This window comes from Nycticebus coucang, chromosome 7, assembly GCF_027406575.1.
Source record: "Nycticebus coucang isolate mNycCou1 chromosome 7, mNycCou1.pri, whole genome shotgun sequence".
Classification (NCBI taxonomy): Eukaryota; Metazoa; Chordata; class Mammalia; order Primates; family Lorisidae; genus Nycticebus; species Nycticebus coucang.
The window spans coordinates 60,922,068-60,944,881 of NC_069786.1; the positions used below are offsets into that span (position 1 = coordinate 60,922,068).

Below are 22,814 nucleotides of genomic sequence, written 5' to 3' on the forward strand. Positions count from 1 at the left end.
AGTGGATATGGGGTTCGTAAAAGAAAACAACCCAAAAGGCTTTATAAGTATTACAATCTAAAGACTAAAAAGCATTTACCAGCAAGCCTCTCAGAAGGCTTTCAAAGGTAAGATTCATTGTGGTAAGTGTTGATGAAGCAGGCCTTCTAAATAACTAACTGGCAATGTTTTCATGGTCCCTAAGCTATGCAGTTCTATTATAGAGACCCATTTCTCAACACAATTTTTCAGTTTATCTGGAGTTTTACTAAAACAAGAGAAGATTTTGTTAATTCCAAATCAGAGTGAATACACGTATGTCAGAGTAGCTTTAAAAGATAAGCTACAATGAAAATCAACAAGGAGAGACCCAAGACATAGTTCTTGACTGACAGGAGGAACTTGAGGACAAAAATGTAGGTCCTTGAGGAGAGACGTGTGGGTCCAAATTGAACAATCACCCATTTCATCTTGGTCACAGTGAGCAGTTTCATAGCCAGCTATCCAAGACCCTTGCCTGGGATTCTCTTCCCTTGCCTTCTGTGACCACATAATCTACTGTTTTCTTGCTTCTTCGCTGTGATTACTCAGTCTCCACACTACCTTCACCTCCTCTGCTGATTTCTAAATGCTGGAGGACCCCAGGGCCAGTTCTCTGCCCTTTTTTCCCCTTCTACAACCCCCACCCCATGGTGTTTTCATCAATCCCACGGCTTTCAGTACCATCTTGATGTTGATGGCTCTCAAATTCACATCTCCAACCCTCACCTGTACACTGAGCTCTGATTATATGCCCAGTGATCTCTGGATCATGGAGACCCCTGGGCCCCATTAGGTGTCTCAAATTTTACACAACCAAAATTCTTGACTCTCCTCTCCACCCCACTCCCTGTTCTCACCCAAACTTCTCCCATTATGCCCCATCTGTACAAATGACACCAGTTACCATCCAGTTAAATCAAGCAAAAAACCCAGGAATATTGATTACTCTCTGTCCTTTCTCTCCACCTTCCAATCTATTCTAAATCTAATCATCTCTTAACTCAAAAACACGTTTCGAACTTACAAATTTTTCACTCACTTTTATGCCACCACCCTGGTAGTTAATTTCTTGCCAGAACTGCTCTGAGATAGACTCCCCGCTGGTCCTTCCCGTTTCTCCTCTTGTTCCTTAAAATCCAATCTCTTCTGTAGTACAGTGACCTTTTAAATATGTAAATTAGATCGCATCACATCTCTGATCTTCCACTGGCCATCCAATACATTGGTAAGACCCAAAATTCTTTTCCTGGATTTACAAGGCTGAAGATGAGCTAGCCTGATGGTTCTTAAAGTGGTTTCAGAGCAGTAGCAGCACCCAAGACCTGCCCAGAAATGCAAGTTGTAAAGGCCTCAGCAACCTCCATAGTCAGAAACACTGGGGAAAGGGCCTTGCAACTCACATTTGACAATGTTCAAAGTATTTCTAATACATGATAAACTCTGAGAATCATTGAGCTTCCCCTCTTATTCCCAGTTTCTATTTCATGTAGTAATTAACCCTGGCATCCTTTTCTTTCCTCAAATAGACCCAATCTCTTCACATCTGAAGGCCTTGCAGATTTTCCCCATGCTCCAAATGCTTCTATCTCTGGAATTCAAATTACCTGTTCCTGGAGCTCAGTTAGAATTCAGATAAAATATTCCCTCCTGTAAAAAGTATTTACAGTGTTATAGAATAGAATAGAATAACCACTCAAAAGAGGTATCAATGCCCCTCTCTACCCACTTTGGCTCACCCTTCACATAACCCTGTTTTTGTGAACCCTGTTCACATAACCCATATTTATCACTATCTGAAATCATCCTGTTGTTTATTTATTTACTTGCTTATTATTTGATCGTAGAATGAAAATTCTTGGACAGCAGGGACCTGGCCTGTCTCATTCTCTGTTAGAAACTGTCCAATTTTACATGTACTAATTCATATCCTCACATATGTTCTGCCACCTCCATATTTCAGATGAGGGTGAGGTGTAGAGGTTAAGCAATTTGCCTAGCCTAAATATGGACCAGGTGCTTTCTGGTCCATATTTAATGCCATGAGGCATTTGTCACTGCCACTTAAATAGAGTTTACAGAGGTTGGGAAATTTGTCCCAAAGCACACAGAACATCATATGTCCATGTTCACTGGTGAAATCCCAGTGATCTTAACAAGGGCCACTAAAATATACTGCTTATTCAAATAAGAATGCAGGTGCCATTGGTGTACAGACCCCAATCACAGCAGAGAGGTGACTACGTCCTAGGGTAATGTTGGGGAAGCTATGTACTGGAAATCAAAAGGCCTGGGAGTGTCTAACACAAATTTCCACTTGTGTTACCATTAAGTAAATCACTTCACTTCTCTAGTCCTCCATTTCCTCGTTTTCAAAATACAGTATTGGACTAGATGCTCCCAGGTCCCCTCGCCTCTAATGCAGAAAGATTTGTAATAGTTCTGCTCAGAAACTGCAAATGCCCACAAGATAGTTAGGACTGGAGTCAGTGCATGGTGGCTGAGCTAAGTTACAAGTAACACTTAGAGGCAGTGTCACATGGTTAGGACGCCCATTCCCTTCCTAGGGAACTCTTCCTATTCTGAGAACACCTCTGGTCCTGGTCAGGAAAGGGCCTCCTCTGACACTCCCGGAAAAGGAAGGCCTGGAAAACGGTTCCAGTTCCAAGTGCTTTTCTCTCTCTTGGCATCGATATCAGGAAAAAATGATGAACAGAGTGAACCTGAGGGAAAACTTTGCAAAGCTCTGGTTTAGGTCTCCCACACTCAATTCCTTTAAGTTTCCACACCTGAAATACCCATAAGCCATTCACACTTCAGGTTATTTGCCCCTGTGGCATCTCCACTCAAGTGTCCAACAACCCAAAGATATTAATTATACTCTATGTTTTTCCATCATCTTAAATCTCTTTCTCCCTAGGAGACATACACACACACACACACCCAAAAACCTGGAGTTCTGTTATTTTAATTTCTATTTCCCTGCTCCTTCCAAGTGCTGCACTATTTCCCCTCCTTTATTTTGCAGCCAAATTTCTAGGACTGTGCTGTCTAGTATGGTAGCCATGTGGTTCTTGAACAGTTGGAACATGACTAGTATGATTGAAAAACTACATTTTTTTGTTTATTTAATTTGTATTTGAAATCTGACACTTGATTCAGCCATTGGAAAATGCTTAAGTTCATTTGGAACAACTTGAGTATAGAAATCCATTCTTTTTTTTAATTTCTGAGACAGGGTCTCACTCACTCTACTGCCCAGGCAAGCGTGCCAGGGCATCATCATAGCTCACTGCAACCTCAAATTCCTAGATTCAAGTGACCCTCCTGCTTCAGCCTCCAGAGTAACTGGGACTACAGGTGCCGATCACATGCCTAGCTAGTTTTTCTATGTTTAGTAGAGATGGAGGTCTTACTTTTGCTCAGGCTGGTCTTGAACTCCTGTGCTCAAGTGATCCTCCTGTCTCAGCCTCCCAGAGTGCTAGGATTAAAGATGTGAGCCACCGTGCCTGGTTAAATTTTTTTTTTTTGAGACAGAGTCTTACTTTGTCACCCTCAGTAGAGTGTTGTGAGGTCATAGCAACCTCAAGCTCTTGGGCTTAAGCAATTCTCTTGCCTCAGCCTCCCAATTAGCTGGGACTACAGGCACCCGCCACAATGCCCAGCTATTTTTTAGAGATGAGGTCTCGCTCTTGCTCAGGCTGGTCTTGAACCTATGAGCTCAGGCAGTCCACCCTCCTCGGCCTCCTAAGTGCTAAGATCACAGGTCTGAGCCACCGTGCCTGGCTATTGGTCCAATTTTTTAACTATAAACTTTGTGTCACCTAAATATAGAACAAGTGTTTCCAATGCAAATATACCATCTTAAGATATATTACAAGTGTAAAAGAGACACTATGTGTCATAAACTTAGTAAAACATATTAAATAGATATTAATTTTTGTATATTGATTAAATATTGAAATACTTTTTTTTGTTTGTTTGCGACAATCTCACTATGTCACCCTCGGCAGAGTACTGTGGCATCACAGCTCACAGCAACCTCAAACTCTTGGGCTTAAGTGATTCTCTTGCCTCAGACTCCCGAGTAGCTCGGACTACAGGCACCTTGCCACAGTTCCTGGCTATTTTTTTTGTTGCAGTTGTTTAGCTGGCCCAGGCTGGGTTTGAACCCACCACCCTTTGTGTATGTGGCTGGCGTTGTAACCACTGTGCTACGGGTGCTGAGCCTGAAATACTATTTTTGATATACTGATTTAAATGAAATATATTACTATGGCAGGCAGCTCTCCATGACCCTGCCTCCTTGGGGAATCTGCTTCCTTAGAACGTAGAGTGGATTTAGTGACTCAGTTCCAGTGAACAAAAAACAGTAATAGAGATGGGATTTCACTTCTGAGTTAGGTTACCAAAAGACTGTGGAGTTTGTTTTGGGGACTCTGCCTTACTTTGAGAGAAGCCCATGGAGAGGCCCATGTGGCAACTGATGTCTCTGATCAACAGCCATGACGGTAAACTTGGAAGACCCATCCTGGTGAAGACTTGGGTCCCAGGCCACACCTTAACAACAGCCTCAGCAGGGGCGGCACCTGTGGCTCAGTGTAAGGCGCCGGCCCCATATGCTGAGGGTGGCGGGTTCAAACCCAGCCCCGGCCAAACTGCAACAAAAAAATAGCCGGGTGTCGTGGTGGGCACCTGTAGTCCCAGCTGCTCCGGAGGCTGAGGCAAGAGAATCGCGTAAGCCCAAGAGTTAGAGGTTGCTGTGAGCCGTGTAATGCCACGGCACTCTACCGGAGGGCAGTACAGTGAGACTCTGTCTCTACCAAAACAAAACAAAACAGAACAAAACAACAGCCTCAGCAACAACTAGCCAGCTGGAGGATGACAGGTCTACATGAATCCTGTATCTCAGTTTCACCTTCAAGGTATCCAACATCCTTGCTGTGCTTTAAAGCACTGCTCCTGACACTATCTACATTTGGAGGACACGTTTGCAATCCACCAGTGAAAACCCTATCTCTCTTCAGACACTTCAATCTCTGAAGAACCTTTCTTGCTTTACCAGTTTATCTACTTTAAATTCTTTGAGTATCTTGTCTATGTTTATAAGATACCTGTAGATCCTTTCCTTCAATAAAAAGGATGATCTGTCACACCCATCACACTGTCTAGATAAAGCAAAGCAAAGCAAATCCTTAGACAAGACACAGGTCTTGAGTAGGCACAGTGGCTCATGCCTGTAATCCTAGCACTCTGCAAGGCCGAAGCAAGAGGATCACTTCAGCTCAGGAGTTCGAGGCCAGCCTGTGTAAGAGTGAGACTCCTGTTGCTACCAAAACATAGAAAAATTAGTTAGGCATTGTGGCAGGCACCTGTAGTCCCAGCTGCTCCTGAGGCGGAGGCAGGAAGACTGCTTGAGCCCAGGAGTTTGAAGTTCCTGTGAGCGAAGCTAAGGATGTGGCAGAGTAGGATTCTATCTTTAAAAAATAAAAAAGATATAGGCCTTCCATTCTAACATTTATAGAATGACAGAGTACAGGTAGCTGCCACATGACTAATACAATCCAGTGTCTTGTAGCATAGTTTCCTGAGTGTATCACCTTATCTTCCAGAAAAAAATTTTTGAGGCAGAAACTATTAACACATTTTTTGGCATTTAATAATAAAAAGTATTATCATTTTGCAACAATAATACTTTATTGTTTGCAATTCTTAAAGAATGACTCAAATACAGTTTCTTTTTGGTTTTTTTCTTTTTCTTTTCAAATACAGTTTCATTAGGTTGATGCATTTTTTTGTTTTATACTACTTCTCTCAAATCTTCCCTTTTTAATGCTTTTAGGAACATAGAAATTATATAAAGCAGGGCACAGCAACACAAAAGAAGGCCTTTGTACCACCAGGCCATCAAGGATAAGGTCAGCATGCGAGGATAAGGTTAGCATCGCACATGTGAGGCGTATACACTCTCGTGTGCTTCTGTTGTAAATAAAGCTTTAGTTATAATTTAGTTGTCACACACCCAGAAAGACATAACCTGGTCCACATGCTAATTCATGCAATAAGAGGGTCATGTGTGCAATGATGGGACAGTTTTTAACTTAATTTAGGTCTCAATTCAAAACCTGCTATTTCTTAAATGAAGTTAGGTATTTCAGTTGCTTCTAAATGCCCTTTTAAAATTGTGTAAACAAATGGACAATATTTATCATTCTGCTGTCTTTTTCATGTATACACAAAAAAACACTATAGTGTAAAGTTAGTTCCCAAATATACTTTAGAAGTTTTTCTGACTCATGCTTAATTATAATTTCATATCTTTATTATACACAGGGACACCTTTTGTTCACCTTACCTTAAACGTATTCATACATATATACATTTACAAGCCTGTGTGAATACATATATGCATATTCATACACATAAATAAACATAAATAAACTCCGTGTGCATAGGGAGTGAGCGAGTGACCACCACAATTAGCACTTATTTTTCTATGGCTTTTTCCTAGAGGTATATTCCAAATTAACTTGCCAAGAAATTTTTCATGAAGCAATTCTTATTCTATTTTAAGCAGATATATTCCAATAGAAAATAAATAAGATATCCTAAATAATTCCCATGAGGAAAAGATTATTATTCATTATATAGTCAGCTAATAAGATGCTAACTAATATAATCCTCTCTCTCCACTGCCCCTCTACTCATCACCAGGTAATTTGGGGGGAAATTTCTTCAATATTTAGTGATTTCCTAATAATATTTTCAACACCAAAAGATTGGTTTCATAGTTTTCATTATGTTTACTCATCTGAAATAGATTAAAAACTTCACAATATATCACCTCTTATGAAAGTTGATAGGCTAATGGTTTGTTCCTAAGGACTTCCAAGTCAATGAACTCTTTATCCCAGTATCTATCTCTATCTATATTTTTAAATAAGTTCTTTAGATAATAAATATATTATTAGGCTTTCACTGCTTTGGTGGGGGGTATGGGGGGGAGCATCTGGGTGTCATAGCAGATCGGAAATAAAAATACCTAGCTCCCTAAATATGTACCTTATATTCTTCCAGTGACAATGTTAAGGAGCTCCAGAGAGGTTGGGGGCAACAGGAAAAAAGACATGCATTTACAATTAAAAGGACAACATCCCACATATTAATCACTAAGAGTTGTTCACAGACCTCAAGACTTCAAGCAGAGATGTTGGTTCGTGACTGGGTCTGACTAATTAGTTATCCAGTTATTTTACCTCATTGGAACTTCAATTGCAAATTGGATAATATATCCTGCCTCACAGGATTGCTAGTCAAGTTAAAAGGGTAATATATGGAGTGGTGCCTGTAGCTCAAAGGAGTAGGGTGCTGGTGGCCCCATGTGCCGGAGGTGGCTGGTTCAAACCCAGCCCCAGCCAAAACTGCCAAAAAAAAAGGGGGGGGGTAATATATGTTCATTGTCCATCTAGCACGATGGTTCTTAAACTTGGCTACACAACAGACTCACTTGAGGCTGTAAAGAAAATGCTGAAGCCTAGGTCTCTCTCTCTCTCTCTGAAATTCTGATTTAATTGGCTTGTAGGGATTTTTAAAATCTTCCCAAGCAATTCTAAAATGCAGTTAAGTTGGAGAACATGATGCTAGAACAGGTCTAGCATAATGCCTGACACATAGTAAATATTCAGTTATGGTTAATAATATGCCCTCATAGGAACTTTGTAAACTCTGATACCGAGTACACTGCCTGAAGGTTGCTTACCTAAGTCAATTGTGTTCATATAACCGCAAGGTCTCAGAACCAATACGTCTAACAAACCTTAAAAGCAGTCGAGAATTTTAGCAATAATGCTTCGAAATTTAAATCCCTATTATATTTTGCTCACTCCCATTTATCAAAGAAGGAAAAAAAAATTCCCTTTATATTTTTTACTGAAATATAATTTATATACAGAAAAATGCAAATACAATTGAATAGAATTTTATATGCATACATGCTTACACACACCCTTTCTCTCTCTCTCTAAAGAACTACCACATGCGCTAAAATATAGAAGGAGGACTGTATCGACAAACTAAAAACTAAATTTCTCTGTCCCATAATTGTTGCCACATTTTCAGTTTGTCTCTGGGTTTTCCTAAACGCCTTAAATGGAATGTTTATTTTTTTGCAAAGTTCAAGTCAAACATTAACAAGAAGAAAGATGAGGAAAACCTCTAGTAGAGGTGGATATATCAAAGAAATAGATATAAAATATAAACAAATGAGCAAGGTGGAAAAACAGACCTGAAATCAGTATCTACAATGAGTCACTAGAGAGTCGGCCTTTGCTGGGCAGCCACTGTGTGCTCAGAGCTACTTAAAGAAACAGAGTGTAGATTAAAGAAATGCCATGGGAGGTCCTCGGATACCAATAACTTAAAAAGGAAATGACTTTAATTTAAAAAAAAATGTTAAAGATATTCTAAGAGGACCCTAACAAAACAGCCTACCTTAATTGATTGAATGCTGTCCAGTTGCAGGCAGGGACTATTAGCAGTGGGTGTCTTACTTAAATAATCCCCTAACAAATACTGTATTTTTTGAAATGTACCCTAAAATAATTTATAAATGTTTATAGAAATTACCAAATAATTTCTCTCAATAACAAACTGAAACCCTGAAACTATGTCCCTGTGTTCACATGACTCCACTGATTCTGTGCACAGATTTCTGCCTGTAGGTAACAAGTGTCAGTAGCAACTAACTGACTCATTATCTTGTGTACTGAAATCTTCTTTTATAAATTCTGGTTTGTTGCCACGAAGGTACAATATATGGGAAAGTCCCTGGTTTAAAAAAATGAGTATGGCACCTGTGGCTCAGTGGGTAGGGCACCGGCCCCATAGTGGTGGCAGGTTCAAACCCGGCCCCAGCCAAACTGCAACAACAGATAGCCGGGTGTTGTGGCGGGTGCCTGTAGTCCCAGCTACTCGGGAGGCTGAGCCAAGAGAATCGCGTAAGCCCAGGAGTTGGAGGTTGCTGTGAGCTGTGTGATGCCATAGTACTCTACTGAGGGCAATAAAGTGAGACTCTGTCTCTACAAAAAAAAAAAAAAAAAATGCTAAAAAGTTAATAAAAATGTGACTGACACTATGATTTAAAAATCTTTAAAATGATTAACAAAAACGTTGGGAGAAAGAACTATGCAAAACTTGGACCTCTCTTTTCTTTGGCACATAAAATTAAATATAAAAGGCCCTATGATAAATAAGTATTTCCACTTCTTAAAAAAGGGCTGAATTATTCATAAAAATTCAAAGAAAAAGTCACTGATTTAAAAAATGAATGGAAAGAGAGAAACTTTCAACCTCAAGTTATAAAAGCTCTTAACGGAAATATTTTTTCAGTTTTCAAAAGCATGCTAGGAAATGTACTGAAAAAAACATTAAATGTGAGAATTATTAAAATATTTGTATATATGCATATCAATATCAGGAATGCATATTCAGCCGAACAGGCATAGGGATATTAGCCAGCCAAAGGATGAAAGCAAAGATTGCTGTCAAGTCACAATCTCAAATATGAACCCTGGTAAATATTAAACATCACTGAGTCAGTCTCTGTGAAAGTTTTAAATCTGTATTGGGAAATGGTATGTATTATAGTAAACCATACTTAAGCATTAACATTCACTGTGTACTGATAAGAAAAAAAAAACTCCTTGAAATAAATTTTCCAAAATAATTTTCTTAGCTAGAGGTTTTGACAAATATTAGCTAGAACTACTTGATCATAATGTCTCAGAGTTTAGAAATATTAATAGGTAAAGTAGCACCTTATACAAAAATTAACTTATAGTTGATCTAAATGTAAAACAATTTATAAAATATAGAGATGAAAACTTAAGAGAAGAAACTAGGGAGACTAAGGATTAGCAAAAAGTCCTTAGATATGACATCAAAGGCACAATCCAGAAAAGATTTAATATATAATATATATATATCTCTTAACAAATTGGGTTTCATCAAAAATAACTTTTTTTCTGTCAAAGACCCAGTTAAGAAGATGAAAAGACAAGCCATACAAAAGGAGAAAATATTTGCAAATCACACATCCAACTGGGACTACAGGTATGCACAATACTATCTAATATATACAGAGACCCCTCTAAACTCAACATTCAGAAAAAAAAAAATCAAAGTAGAATGGAAAAAAGGTTTGAACACATTACCAAAGAGGATATCTGAATGGCAAACAGGCACACGAAAAGATATTCAACATCATTATCCATTAGGAAAATGCAAATGAGGCTACGAGGAAATACCCACCATACATGTAAATTTTGAAATATTGGAAACTTCAATTGCAAACAAGAACATAGAGAACGTAGCTCTCTCATATGTGGCTTTTAAACCGCTCTGGAAAATAGTTCAGCAGTGTCAAATGAAGCTACACATACACACACCGTATGACTCAGCAATCTACTTCCAGGTATTTACACAAGAAAAATAAAAACCATGTTCTCACAAAACCTATACATAGACATTTATGGCAGTTTTCTTCATAAGGACCTCAAACTGGAAACAACCCAAATGTGCTCTAATGGCAGAATGAATAAAAAACTGTGATGCATCTGTTATACACTGCTCAGCAATCAGAAGCAAAAGTCTTCATCCCCTCAACCTGGATAGGCCTCAAGGGCATCATGCTAACTGAAAAACATGAGTCTCAAAGGTTGCATACTGTATGGTTCTATTTATACAAAAGTCTCAAAGTGACGAACCTAAGGTCACAGAAACAGATCAATGAATGCCAGGGTCAAAGGCAGGGTGTGATTATTAAGGGACAACATGAGGGAGTTGCTTTGTGGTGGTAGAAAAGTTCTGTATTTTGACTACAGCCAGATAACATGAATCTACAGGGCTGGTGGGAAACTTCATAGGACTGGTTTTAACAATGTACCATAGTTATGTATTTATCATTTGAGAATTTGAGAAAATTTGAGTGAAGGGCACAGAGAAAGTCTCTGCACTATTTTTGGAACTTCTTTTCAAGCAAAAGAAATGTAAAAAGCTACTAGAAAAACAGATCTAAGAGAGTGATTGTCAAAATTTGATGGCCATTCATCACATATGGAGCTTGTTATAAGTCTGCTTGGGTGGCCCTACTTAGTACCTATTTAAATTCAATCTGCATACAAGACTCAAGTAATTGATACTTATAAACTCCAACATTAAAATAAAGACAAAGGTATTAGAAAGAAAAAACTAATGATGCCCATCAATAACTTGGTTTCTATTTGATGGCTAATTACTGAAGTCCTTCTACCCCCCCAGAATCTCATTCAGAGACTGTTCCTGAGCCAAGAGGCTCTCATTTACAGATACAGTGGAAGACATGTAAATGACATCAGTTTTTTTGTTTGAGACAAAGTCACACTCTGTCACCCTGGGGAGAGTGTCAAGACATCACAGCTCACAGCAATCTCAAATCCTGGGCTTGAGCTATCCTCTTGCCTCAGCCTCTGAGTAACTGGGACTACAGGCATGCACTACTAGGCCTAGCTAACTTTTCTATTTTTAATAGACTGGTCTCGAACTCCTGAGTTTCAGCAATCCACCTGACTCGGACTTCCAGAGTGCTAGGTTCATAGGTGTGAGCCACCTCACCCAGCCAACATCAATTATTGATCTACTTAAAAGTACAAATACCATTATTCATAACACAAATACCAATACAGAAGTGAACATGTTGACATAAGAAAAAACCCACACTTTTAAAAAAATAGTGAGTAGGGGGAAAACATCCTCAACAAGACACAGGGTTACCTATTTCAATGTTACTTAAAGATCCTTCCTTATGATTTTATATGAAATTATTATTTTTGGTCAATCACAGACACATAGATAACCACCAAGATATCTGAAAAGCTTATTTTGTAAACTAAACATTATCCTATACAACACAGTAAAAGTTAAAAGTTAAAACCCAGGGGTGGCGCCTGTGGCTCAAAGGAGTAGGGCACCGGCCCCATATGCCGGAGACGGCAGGTTCAAACCCAGCTCCAGCCAAAAACTGAAAAAAAAAAAAAAAAAAAAAAGTTAAAACCCAGGAAGTCTCTGCCAGGTCTTCATTCAATTATTTCTTCCTAAGAGACTGTCCACAGAAACACGTAAGGGTGGTACATTTACAAACTCCAACCCACAGTTTTTCACATTAACATTAGGTGTCCCTGTGCCAAGTACTTAGCAGGCCTCTTTTCACAAAGGACTCCCCAGCCACCTTATTAGAAGAAATCAAGTCTTAAAGCACCATTTCTGAAAGGCTATTTATCTCTAACTTAACCAGTTTGCTACTCACTTGCTCTTAGCTCTGTGGAAAAATAAATCCATATTGATAAACATTATGGCCATTTTCTGATGATGCTCAAATAGTTCAGCCAATTAACACTGGCTGCAAGTGAATCCTTAATTACAGGAGCAATCCTTACAGGGCTATTTAACCTAACACTACTCCTCAGCCACAGGTGCTAATGCCAACCACTGAGCCAGCAAAAATTGAGCATTACTGGGTGAAACCAAGGCCACTGGGCACAATCATCGGAAGGACAAGAAGTCTATATCAATTCCACAAGTACTCTCCATGTAAGATTGACCAGCAGTGGCAACTCCCATACCACAGGTGAAACATAATTATCCAATATACAGTTCTTACTCAACCAGGAGGGACAACACGCAGCTAGGAAAAGAGTGCTGTAGTACAAGAGACTAGACTTCAGTTCTAGTACAGAGATAGAAAAACAATTCATAAGTCCCTCACTGAGGTCTTACTGACAAAATAAGAGATGGCAGAGAAACCAGCCAAAAAACATTTAGAAGCCAGATGGCTGTGAAAGCAACCTCAGATTACCCTCACTGCTCACTCTATCCTGCCTATAATGTATTACCATACTGGGACCTGATCAAGCTAAAAAACTTCTGCACAGCTATGGACACAACAATCAAAGCAAATAGACAACTTTCCAAATGGGAGAAGATATTCACATGTTATGAATCTGACAAAGGGCTGATAACTAGAGTCTACAGAGAACTCAAATTAATCAACAAGAAAAGAGCAAACAACCCCATTTATCATTGGGTAAAGAGACATAAACAGAACTTTCTCCCAAGAAGACATGAAAAGATGCTCATCATCCCTAATCATCAGAGAAATGCAAATTAAACCACCTTGAGATACTACCGAACTCAATAGCCCAGTGAGAATAGCCCATATCACAAAGTCTCAAGGCTGCAGATGCTGATGTGGGTGCACAGAGAAGGGAACACTTATAGACTATGGTCAAGATTGCAAACTAATACAGCCTTTTTAGAAAGAAATATGGAGACTCCTCAAAGAGATAAAAGTAGACCTTCCAATTGATCCTGCAATCCCATTACTAGGTATCTACAAAGAAGAAAAAAAATCGTAAGTACACTTGCACTAGAATGTTTATTATAGTTCAATTCACAATTACCAAGATGTGGAAATAATCCAAGTGCCCATCAGCCCATGAATGGATACATAAACAATAGCACATGTATTCCACGGAATGCTGTCCAGCCATAAAGAAAGATGGAGATGGCTGGGCATAGTGGCTCACGCCTATAATCCTAGCACTCTGGGAGGCCAAGGCTGAGGCCAGTGGATTGCCTGAGCTCAGAAGTTCAAGACCTGCCAGAGCAACAGCAAGACCCCATCTCTAAAAATAGCCAGACATTGTGGTGAGCACCTGTAGTTCCAGCTACTTGGGAGGCTGAGGCAAGAGAATCACTTGAGCCCAAGAGTTTAAGGTTTCTATGAGCTTTAACGCCACAGCACTTCATAGAGGGCAACAAAGTAAGACTCTGTTTCAAAAAAAAAAAAAAAAAATGAAAGAAATATGGAGACTTTACATCTTTTGTATGTATCTAGAAAGATTTAGAGAACATCTTCCAAAGTATCACAAGATGGAAAAGCAAGTATCCAATGTACTCAACACTAATTTAAAAATAGTACGTGACCAACTATACATCTACATGAGAGAAAAACACAAATTCAAGAAGGAGGGATGGGAGAAGGGGCTTAGTAAACTCTTACCTAATGGGTACAACGTAGGAGTATATGGCACGCCTCATGGGTGAAGGGCTCAACTGCAACTTGGACTTTACCTAACAAATATAAACAATGTTACCTAATCGTATACACCCCTACATTAGTCTGAGATTTTTAAAAAATTATTAAAAGAAAAAAATGTATTAGCAAACAAAAAGAAACTCTCAGGAGCCCCATGACAGATGGCAAATACCATGGCAACTCCTGGAAATTACCCCACATGGTATAAAAGATGAGGAACCCTCAATTCCAGGAACTCCCTACATCATTCCCCCAAATCTTATGAATAATCCTTCCTCTTCTTAGCCTAAAAATACATATAATGTGTAAGACAAGACACCCAAAACTCACAAGGTGCTACACTTTGTTGCTGAGACATAGCAGCTCACCTGCCTATGGGGCAGGGTTTTTTTTCTTACTTTAATAAACTGGCTTTGCTTTATCAGGTTGGCTTACTGTTGAATCCTTTCCTGCACAAAGCCAAGAACCCACCCTCCTTTCCAATAGACCCAGTCTGGGGGTCCACTTTCCTACATCAGTATCGATCCAACATGCTGAGCTGAGTTCAGCTGTCTCAATTAATATGTTAAATGTACAGTCTATTATGTAAGAAAGTAGCTAGTCTGGTAAAAGTATCTGATGATTTTAAACTATTGATGTTTTTAGCGATGACATAAAGTAGGCGTCAGCAAACTATGGCCTACAGGCCCAATTCAGCCCATCATCTATTTTTTAAATGAAATTTTCATGAACAGAGTCACGTGTGTTTGTTTACATGGTGTCTGTGGCTGCTTTCACACAACAGCAGCAAAGCTGAGAAGTTGTGATGGAGACCTTGGGGCCTGCGATGTCTAAAATGTTCATGGTCTGGATTTTACAGAAAAAGCTTACTAATCCCTGGTGGGGTCACATTTCTGATAAAGAAAAAAGTTACTATACAATTTAAAAATCCTCAGTTTTAAGCAAAGATACACTTGGAAGTAAAGATATACTTCTCACGTGTCTCATTTGAAAAAATATATCAAAACTTTAACAATATACGCTATTGGTATAATGAGGAAAACAAGCACTTCCATACATTGCTGTTGGTGTCATTTCTCCAAAATGGAGAAATTTTCCCTATAAAAGAAAGATTTGGCTGTCATTTACACAAACAAACATGTAGTTATCTTTTGACCCAGTAATCCTACTACCAGGAAGCTCTCTCAAAGACACACCAACTAAAACATGTGAAATGACTTACATGTAAAGTTATATCTTGAAGAATTTTAAAATCAAAAGACAAGAAAGAAACTGAATATTAATGTATACTATGTGAAATTATAGTACACCTACTCAAAGCATTATGCAGTCACAAAAGCCAGTAAGATCATTTACATGCATTCCTTTACAAAATATATTGTCAAGGGCTTGGTGCCTATAACACAGTGGTTATAGTACCAGCCACATACACCGAGGCTGGCTAGTTTGAACCCAGCCTGGGCCAGTTAAACAGCAATGACAAGTGCCAACAATAAAAAAATAGCCAGGAATCAAAATGTGGAAACAGCCTAAATGCCCACCAACCCAGGAATGGATTAACAAGCTGTGGTATATGTACACCATGGAATACCATTCAGCCATTAAACAAAATGGAAACTTTATAGCCTTTTAGAACACATTATTCTTAGTAAAGCATCACAAGAATGGAGAAGCATGAATCCTATGTATTCAATTTTGACATGAGGACAATTAATGACAATTAATGACACGATGGGGAGGGGGAAGGGGAGAGCAGAGAGATGGAAGGAGAGAGGAGGTGGGGTCTTGGTGTGTGCCACAACTTTTCGGGGCAAGACATGATTGTAAGAGGGACTTTACCTAACAAATGCAATCAGTGTAACCTGGTTTCTTGTACCCTCGATGAATCCCCAACAATTAAAAAAATTAAAAAAGAAAATAGCCAGGCATTGTGGTGGGTGCCTTAGTCCCAGATACTTGGGAGGAGGCTGAGGCAAGAGAATTACTTAAGCCCAAGAGTTGGAGGTTGCTGTGAGCTGTGACACCATGACACTCTACCCAGGGCAACATAGTGAGACTCTTGTCTCAAAAAAAAAAAAAAAAAATATATATATATATATACACACATATATATAGTCAAATGAGGGAAAGAAGATAAGTGTTTTTAGTATACTATCTTTTGTAAAGAAGTGAATGTGTGATACCAAAATAAATTAATCAATAAAACTGATTATTTACACAAGAGGAAAAGACCAGGGATGAATGTAAGATTTTGTGAACGCAGCTTATAATTTTGTCTTTAGAATTATTAAATGTTTTTAAAAAAACCAAATATTTTTGTATGCCCCTAATTGGATATATTCTAAAGAGAAAAATACAGGGAATTTTAAAACTGCATTTATTGTCTTACAATTAGTAATATTAGCATTATTATTTTGAAAGTATTATACGTATAATTGTACAATAAAGAAATAAGTATGTGTGTATTTGGAACCAAGATTTTATTTTTTTTTTTTGCATAAAAAGAGACAGACATAAAATTGGAGTTAAATAAAAAACCCTAATTTAAAATTTCATTGAAAATATTAGTGCTGATTTTAGCAGTCATCACCCAGTGTTATGAGTGCCCTTATGATCGGTAAATACGTTTTCTACCAAAGGTATCAGGGCTCCCTGGAAAAACTGCTGACTCCAGGTGTGGACACACACACATAAAAGACTTTTCTAGCAAACAGATGTTCCAGGATCATAGGAAAGTTATCACAGACTACTGAGGTCATGGCATGAACAGTTGGCAGGCAATTGGAAGGGCCTCTCTTTGGCCTAAGATGGGGTAATTTGAACATTAAGAGAGTAATTACACTGTACTAAAACATAAAATTAATAAAAATCCATGAACTCTTAATAATAAACTAAATGTTCACCATCAAAGGCTGCAAGGGTATCACTTAGAACTATGACAATTTAGAAAAAGAAAGAAGCATTTATGCTGCCTGAAATACAGTTCACAGAAATATAACATTAGATGGAGTAAGGCTTTTCTTTAAAGAAGTCTAGTTAGGCCAAGTATGGTGGCTCATGCCTATAATCCTAGCACTCTGGGAGACCAAGGAAGACCACTGGATTGCTTGAGCTCAGCAGTTTGAAAATAATCTGAGAACCCATCTCTACTAAAAATAGAAAAACTAGGTGGATGTGGTAGCATACGCCTGTAGTCTCAACTACCCAGGAGGCTGAGGAAAGAGAATCACTTGAGCCCAAGAGCTTGAGGCTGCTGTGAGCTATCATGACACCATGGCACTCTAGCCTGGACAACAGAGTGAGATTACATCTCAAGGCTCAGAGATTACATCTCAAAAAAAAAAAAAGTCTAGTTAATAAAACACAGAAGGAATGAGGAATTGCTGTCAACCTTTTATCAAAAATAGCAGTAAGCAGCCGCTCATCAATGGACTCTAAGCCATGAGGTGAAAGTGAACTAGGACTATGAGAGATGGATCAGACAGATACCATCTGAGCCTACTCTTCAAACTCAGCATCACTAGATACCGGACATACATGATGTGCTTCACGATACACTGCCACAGAGAACAGACAGCACCGCGCACGAAGGATTCTCACTAAAATATTTAATCTGATTCTAATCAAAGGACTAAGGAAATTGAAAAATAATGCAAACGCAAGAACATAATCATCAAAATCCTGAACATAGGACAGTCTAAGAGACTAACAACCAAGTTTAACCACCAGATCAAAACGCGGGCACAAAGGGGAATGAGGTGGGCAAGAACTGGAACAGAGCGAGAGATCAAGGGACCTAACCACCAAATGTAATAAACTGACACAATGATGCCACAGAAAGTATTTTGTTTAAAAAAGCCCTTATCAGATACAGATGTACTACAAAATATTATGAGTAAAATGGATATGGATAGCACTTCCTTAAAAAAAAGAGGAAGAGAGAGAGGAGAGCAAGATGGCGGTTGAGTAACAGCTTCCTTGCATCTGGGCACCGTGAGTCTGGGGAGATAGGACTCCAGGCATCTCTGGCTGGTGGGATCTGCCTATCATCACCCCTGCGAGGATACAGAGAGTCAGCAAGAGACTTCTGGACCCCAAGAGGAGGACTAAAACAGTGGAAAACCAGCAAGTGGTCACGTGTGTTCAATAGGTCTAAACCCACCCGCATCTGCACGAGAACTTAAAGACCAAGATGAAGTGAAAGGAAAATTAGGGCAAGGAAACAGATAAAAGAAATCATTCATGAGGAAGAATCAGCAGAAAACTCCAGGCAACATGAAGAACCAGTCCAGAACAACCCCGCCAAGGGACCATGAGGTAGCTACTGCAGATGATTCCACCTGTAAAGAAATGTTAGGAATGACAGAACGGGAATTTAGAATACACATGATGAAAACAATGAAAGAAATGATGGAAATAATGAAGGAAACTGCTAATAAAGTGGAAAATAACCAAAAGGAGATTCAAAAACAGAACCAAATAAGAGATGAACAATATGAAGAATATAAAAAGGATATAGCAGAGCTGAAGGAACTGAAACAGTCAATTAGGGAACTTAAAGATGCAATGGAAAGTATCAGCAACAGGTTAGACCATAAAGAAGAAAGAATTTCAGAGGTAGAAGACAAAGTTCTTGAGATAACTCAGATAGTAAAAGAGGCAGAAAAGAAGAGAGAGAAAGCAGAACGTTCACTGTCAGAATTATGGGACTTTATGAAGCGTTCCAACTTATAGGTTATAGGAATCCCAGAAGAGGAAGAAGAATGCCCCAGAGGAATGAAAGCCATACTAGAGAATATTATAAAAGAAAATTTCCCAAATATCACCAAAGATTCTGACACACTGCTTTCAGAGGGCTATCGGACCCCAGGTCACCTCAACTCTAACCGAGCTTCTCCAAGACACATTGTGATGAACCTGTCCAAAGTCAAGACAAAAGAAAAAATTCTGCAAGCTGCCAGGAGTAAGAGCCAGTTGACCTACAGGGGCAAATCCATCAGAGTGACTGCAGACTTCTCTAATGAAATTTTCCAAACAAGAAGACAACGGTCATCTACCTTTAATCTACTTAAACAGAACAATTTCCCGCCCAGAATTCTGTACCCTGCTAAGCTAAGCTTTAAAGTTGACGGAGAAATCAAATCATTTACGGATATACAAACATTGAGGAAATTCGCCACAACAAGACCAGCTCTAGAGGAAATACTTCAACCTGTTCTGCACACTGACCACCACAATGGATCAGCAGCAAAGTAAGAACTCAGAAATCAAAGGACAGAACCTAACCTCCACACTGATGCAAAAGATAAAACTAAGCAATGGACTCTCACAAAATAAGACGAATAGAATACTACCACACTTATCAATTATCTCAATAAATGTTAATGGCTTGAATTCCCCACTGAAGAGACATAGATTGGCTGACTGGATTAAAAAACACAAGCCATCCATTTGCTGTCTGCAAGAAACACACCTGGCTTCAAAAGACAAATTAAAGCTCCGAGTCAAGGGTTGGAAGACAATTTTTCACGCAAATGGAATTCAGAAGAAAAGAGGAGTTGCAATCTTATTTTCAGATTCATGTGGATTTAAAGCAACTAAAGTCAAAAAAGACAAAGATGGTCACTTTATATTGGTCAAGGGAAAAATACAACAAGAAGATGTTTCAATTATAAATATTTATGCACCCAATTTAAATGCTCCCAGATTCTTGAAACAGACCTTACTCAATCTGAGCAACATGATATCTGATAATACCATAATGACAGGGGACTTTAACACTCCTCTTACAGAGTTGGACAGATCCTCTAAACAGAAATTAAACAAAGATATAAGAGATTTAAATGAGACCCTAGAACAACTGTGCTTGATAGACGCATATAGAACACTCCATCCCAAAGATAAAGAATATACATTCTTCTCATCACCCCATGGAACATTCTCCAAAATTGATCATATCCTGGGACACAAAACAAATATCAACAGAATCAAAAGAATTGAAATTTTACCTTGTATCTTCTCAGACCATAAGGCACTAAGGGTGGAACTCAACTCTAACAAAAACGCTCGACCCCACCGAAAGACATGGAAATTAAACAATCTTCTGTTGAATAACAGATGGGGGCAGGAAGAAATAAAACAGGAAATCATTAACTTCCTTGAGCATAACAACAATGAAGACACAAGCTACCAAAACCTGTGGGATACTGCAAAAGCAGTTTTGAGAGGAAAATTCATCGCTTTAGATGCCTACATTCGAAAAACAGAAAGAGAGCGCATCAACAATCTCACAAGCCATCTTATGGAATTGGAAAAAGGAGAACAATCGAAGCCTAAACTCAGTAGAAGAAAAGAAATATCCAAAATCAAATCAGAGATCAATGAAATTGAAAACAAAAGAATCATTCAGAAAATTAATAAAACAAGGAGTTGGTTTTTTGAAAAAATAAATAAAATAGATAAACCATTGGCCAGACTAACGAGGAATAGAAAAGTAAAATCTCTAGTAACCTCAATCAGAAATGATAAAGGGGAAATAACAACTGATCCCACAGAGATACAAGAGATCATCTCTGAATACTACCAGAAACTCCATGCCCAGAAATTTGACAATGTGAAGGAAATGGATCAATATTTGGAATCACACCCTCTCCCTAGACTTACCCAGGAAGAAATAGAGGTCCTGAACAGACTAATTTCAAGCACTGAGATCAAAGAAACAATAAAAAATCTTCCAACCAAAAAATGCCCTGGTCCAGATGGCTTCACACAGAATTCTATCAGACCTTCAAGGAAGAGCTTATTCCTGTACTGCAGAAATTATTCCAAAAAATTGAGGAAGAAGGAATCTTCCCCAACACATTCTATGAAGCAAACATCACCCTGATACCAAAACCAGGAAAAGACCCCCAAAAAAGGAGAATTTCAGACCAATCTCACTCATGAATATAGTTGCAAAAATTCTCAACAAAATCCTAGCCAATAGATTACAGCTTATCATCAAAAAAGTCATTCATCATGATCAAGTAGGCTTCATCCCAGGGATGCAAGGCTGGTTTAACATACGCAAGTCCATAAACGTTATCCACCATATTAACAGAGGCAAAAATAAAGATCACATGATCCTCTCAATAGATGCAGAAAAAGCATTTGATAAAATCCAGCATCCTTTTCTAATTAGAACACTGAAGAGTATAGGCATAGGTGGCACATTTCTAAAACTGATTGAAGCTATCTATGACAAACCCACAGCCAATATTTTACTGAATAGAGTAAAACTCAAAGCTTTTCCTCTTAGAACTGGAACCAGACAAGGTTGTCCTCTGTCACCTTTACTATTCAACATAGTGCTGGAAGTTCTAGCCAATACAATTAGGCAAGACAAGGAAATAAAGGGAATCCAAATGGGAGCACAGGAGGTCAAACTCTCCCTCTTTGCTGACGACATGATCTTATTCTTAGAGAACCCCAAAGACTCAACCACAAGACTCCTAGAAGTCATCAAAAAATACAGTAATGTTTCAGGATATAAAATCAATGTCCACAAGTCAGTAGCCTTTGTATACACCAATAACAGTCAAGATGAGAAGCTAATTAAGGACACAACGCCCTTCACCATAGTTTCAAAGAAAATGAAATACCTAGGAATATACCTAACCAAGGAAGTGAAGGACCTCTATAAAGAAAATTATGAAATCCTCAGAAAGGAAATAGCAGAGGATATTAACAAATGGAAGAACATACCATGCTCATGGATGGGAAGAATCAACATTGTTAAAATGTCTATACTTCCCAAAGCAATCTACCTATTCAATGCCATTCCTATCAAAACACCAACATCTTACTTTCAGGATTTGGAGAAAATGATTCTGCATTTTGTATGGAACCGGAAAAAACCCCATATAGCTAAGGCAGTTCTTAGTAACAAAAATAAGGCTAGGGGCATCAGCATACCAGATTTTAGTCTGTACTACAAAGGCAGTGGTCAAGACAGCATGGTACTGACACAAAAACAGAGACATAGACACTTGGAATCGAATTGAAAACCAAGAAATGAAACTAACATCTTACAACCACCTAATCTTCGATAAACCAAACAAGAACATACCTTGGGGGAAAGACTCCCTATTCAATAAATGGTGTTGGGAGAACTGGATGTCTACATGTAAAAGACTGAAACTGGACCCACACCTTTCCCCACTCACAAAAATTGATTCAAGATGGATAAAGGACTTAAACTTAAGGCATGAAACAATAAAAATCCTCCAAGAAAGCATAGGAAAAACACTGGAAGATATTGGCCTGGGGGAAGACTTCATGAAGAAGACTGCCATGGCAATTGCAACAACAACAAAAATAAACAAATGGGACTTCATTCAACTGAAAAGCTTCTGTACAGCTAAGGAGACAATAACCAAAGCAAAGAGACAACCTACACAATGGGAAAGGATTATTTGCATATTTTCAATCAGACAAAAGCTTGATAACTAGGATCTATAGAGAACTCAAATTAATCCACATGAAAAAAGCCAACAATCCCTTATATCAATGGGCAAGAGACATGAATAGAACTTTCTCTAAAGACGAGAGACGAATGGCTAACAAACACATGAAAAAATGTTCATCATCTCTATATATTAGAGAAATGCAAATCAAAACAACCCTG

The 22,814-nt window shown here is 38.6% G+C and overlaps 1 protein-coding gene across 10 annotated transcripts in view; it reads right to left on the reverse strand.

Moving 5' to 3' along the window:
* Positions 1-22,814, reverse strand: part of COBLL1 (cordon-bleu WH2 repeat protein like 1) — a 196,347-nt gene that overhangs the window by 82,374 nt on the left and 91,159 nt on the right. The window contains exon 1 of one of the 10 annotated variants that reach the window (XM_053596897.1): positions 14,114-14,156. The exons of 8 other annotated variants lie outside the window; for them this stretch is intronic. In XM_053596897.1, the coding sequence (XP_053452872.1) occupies positions 14,114-14,151 (38 nt within the window). In that variant the 5' untranslated portion in view covers positions 14,152-14,156. Of the gene's footprint in view, positions 1-1,060; positions 1,078-14,113; positions 14,157-22,814 lie in introns of those variants that run through there. One more of the 10 variants, XM_053596901.1, reaches the window with a different exon arrangement.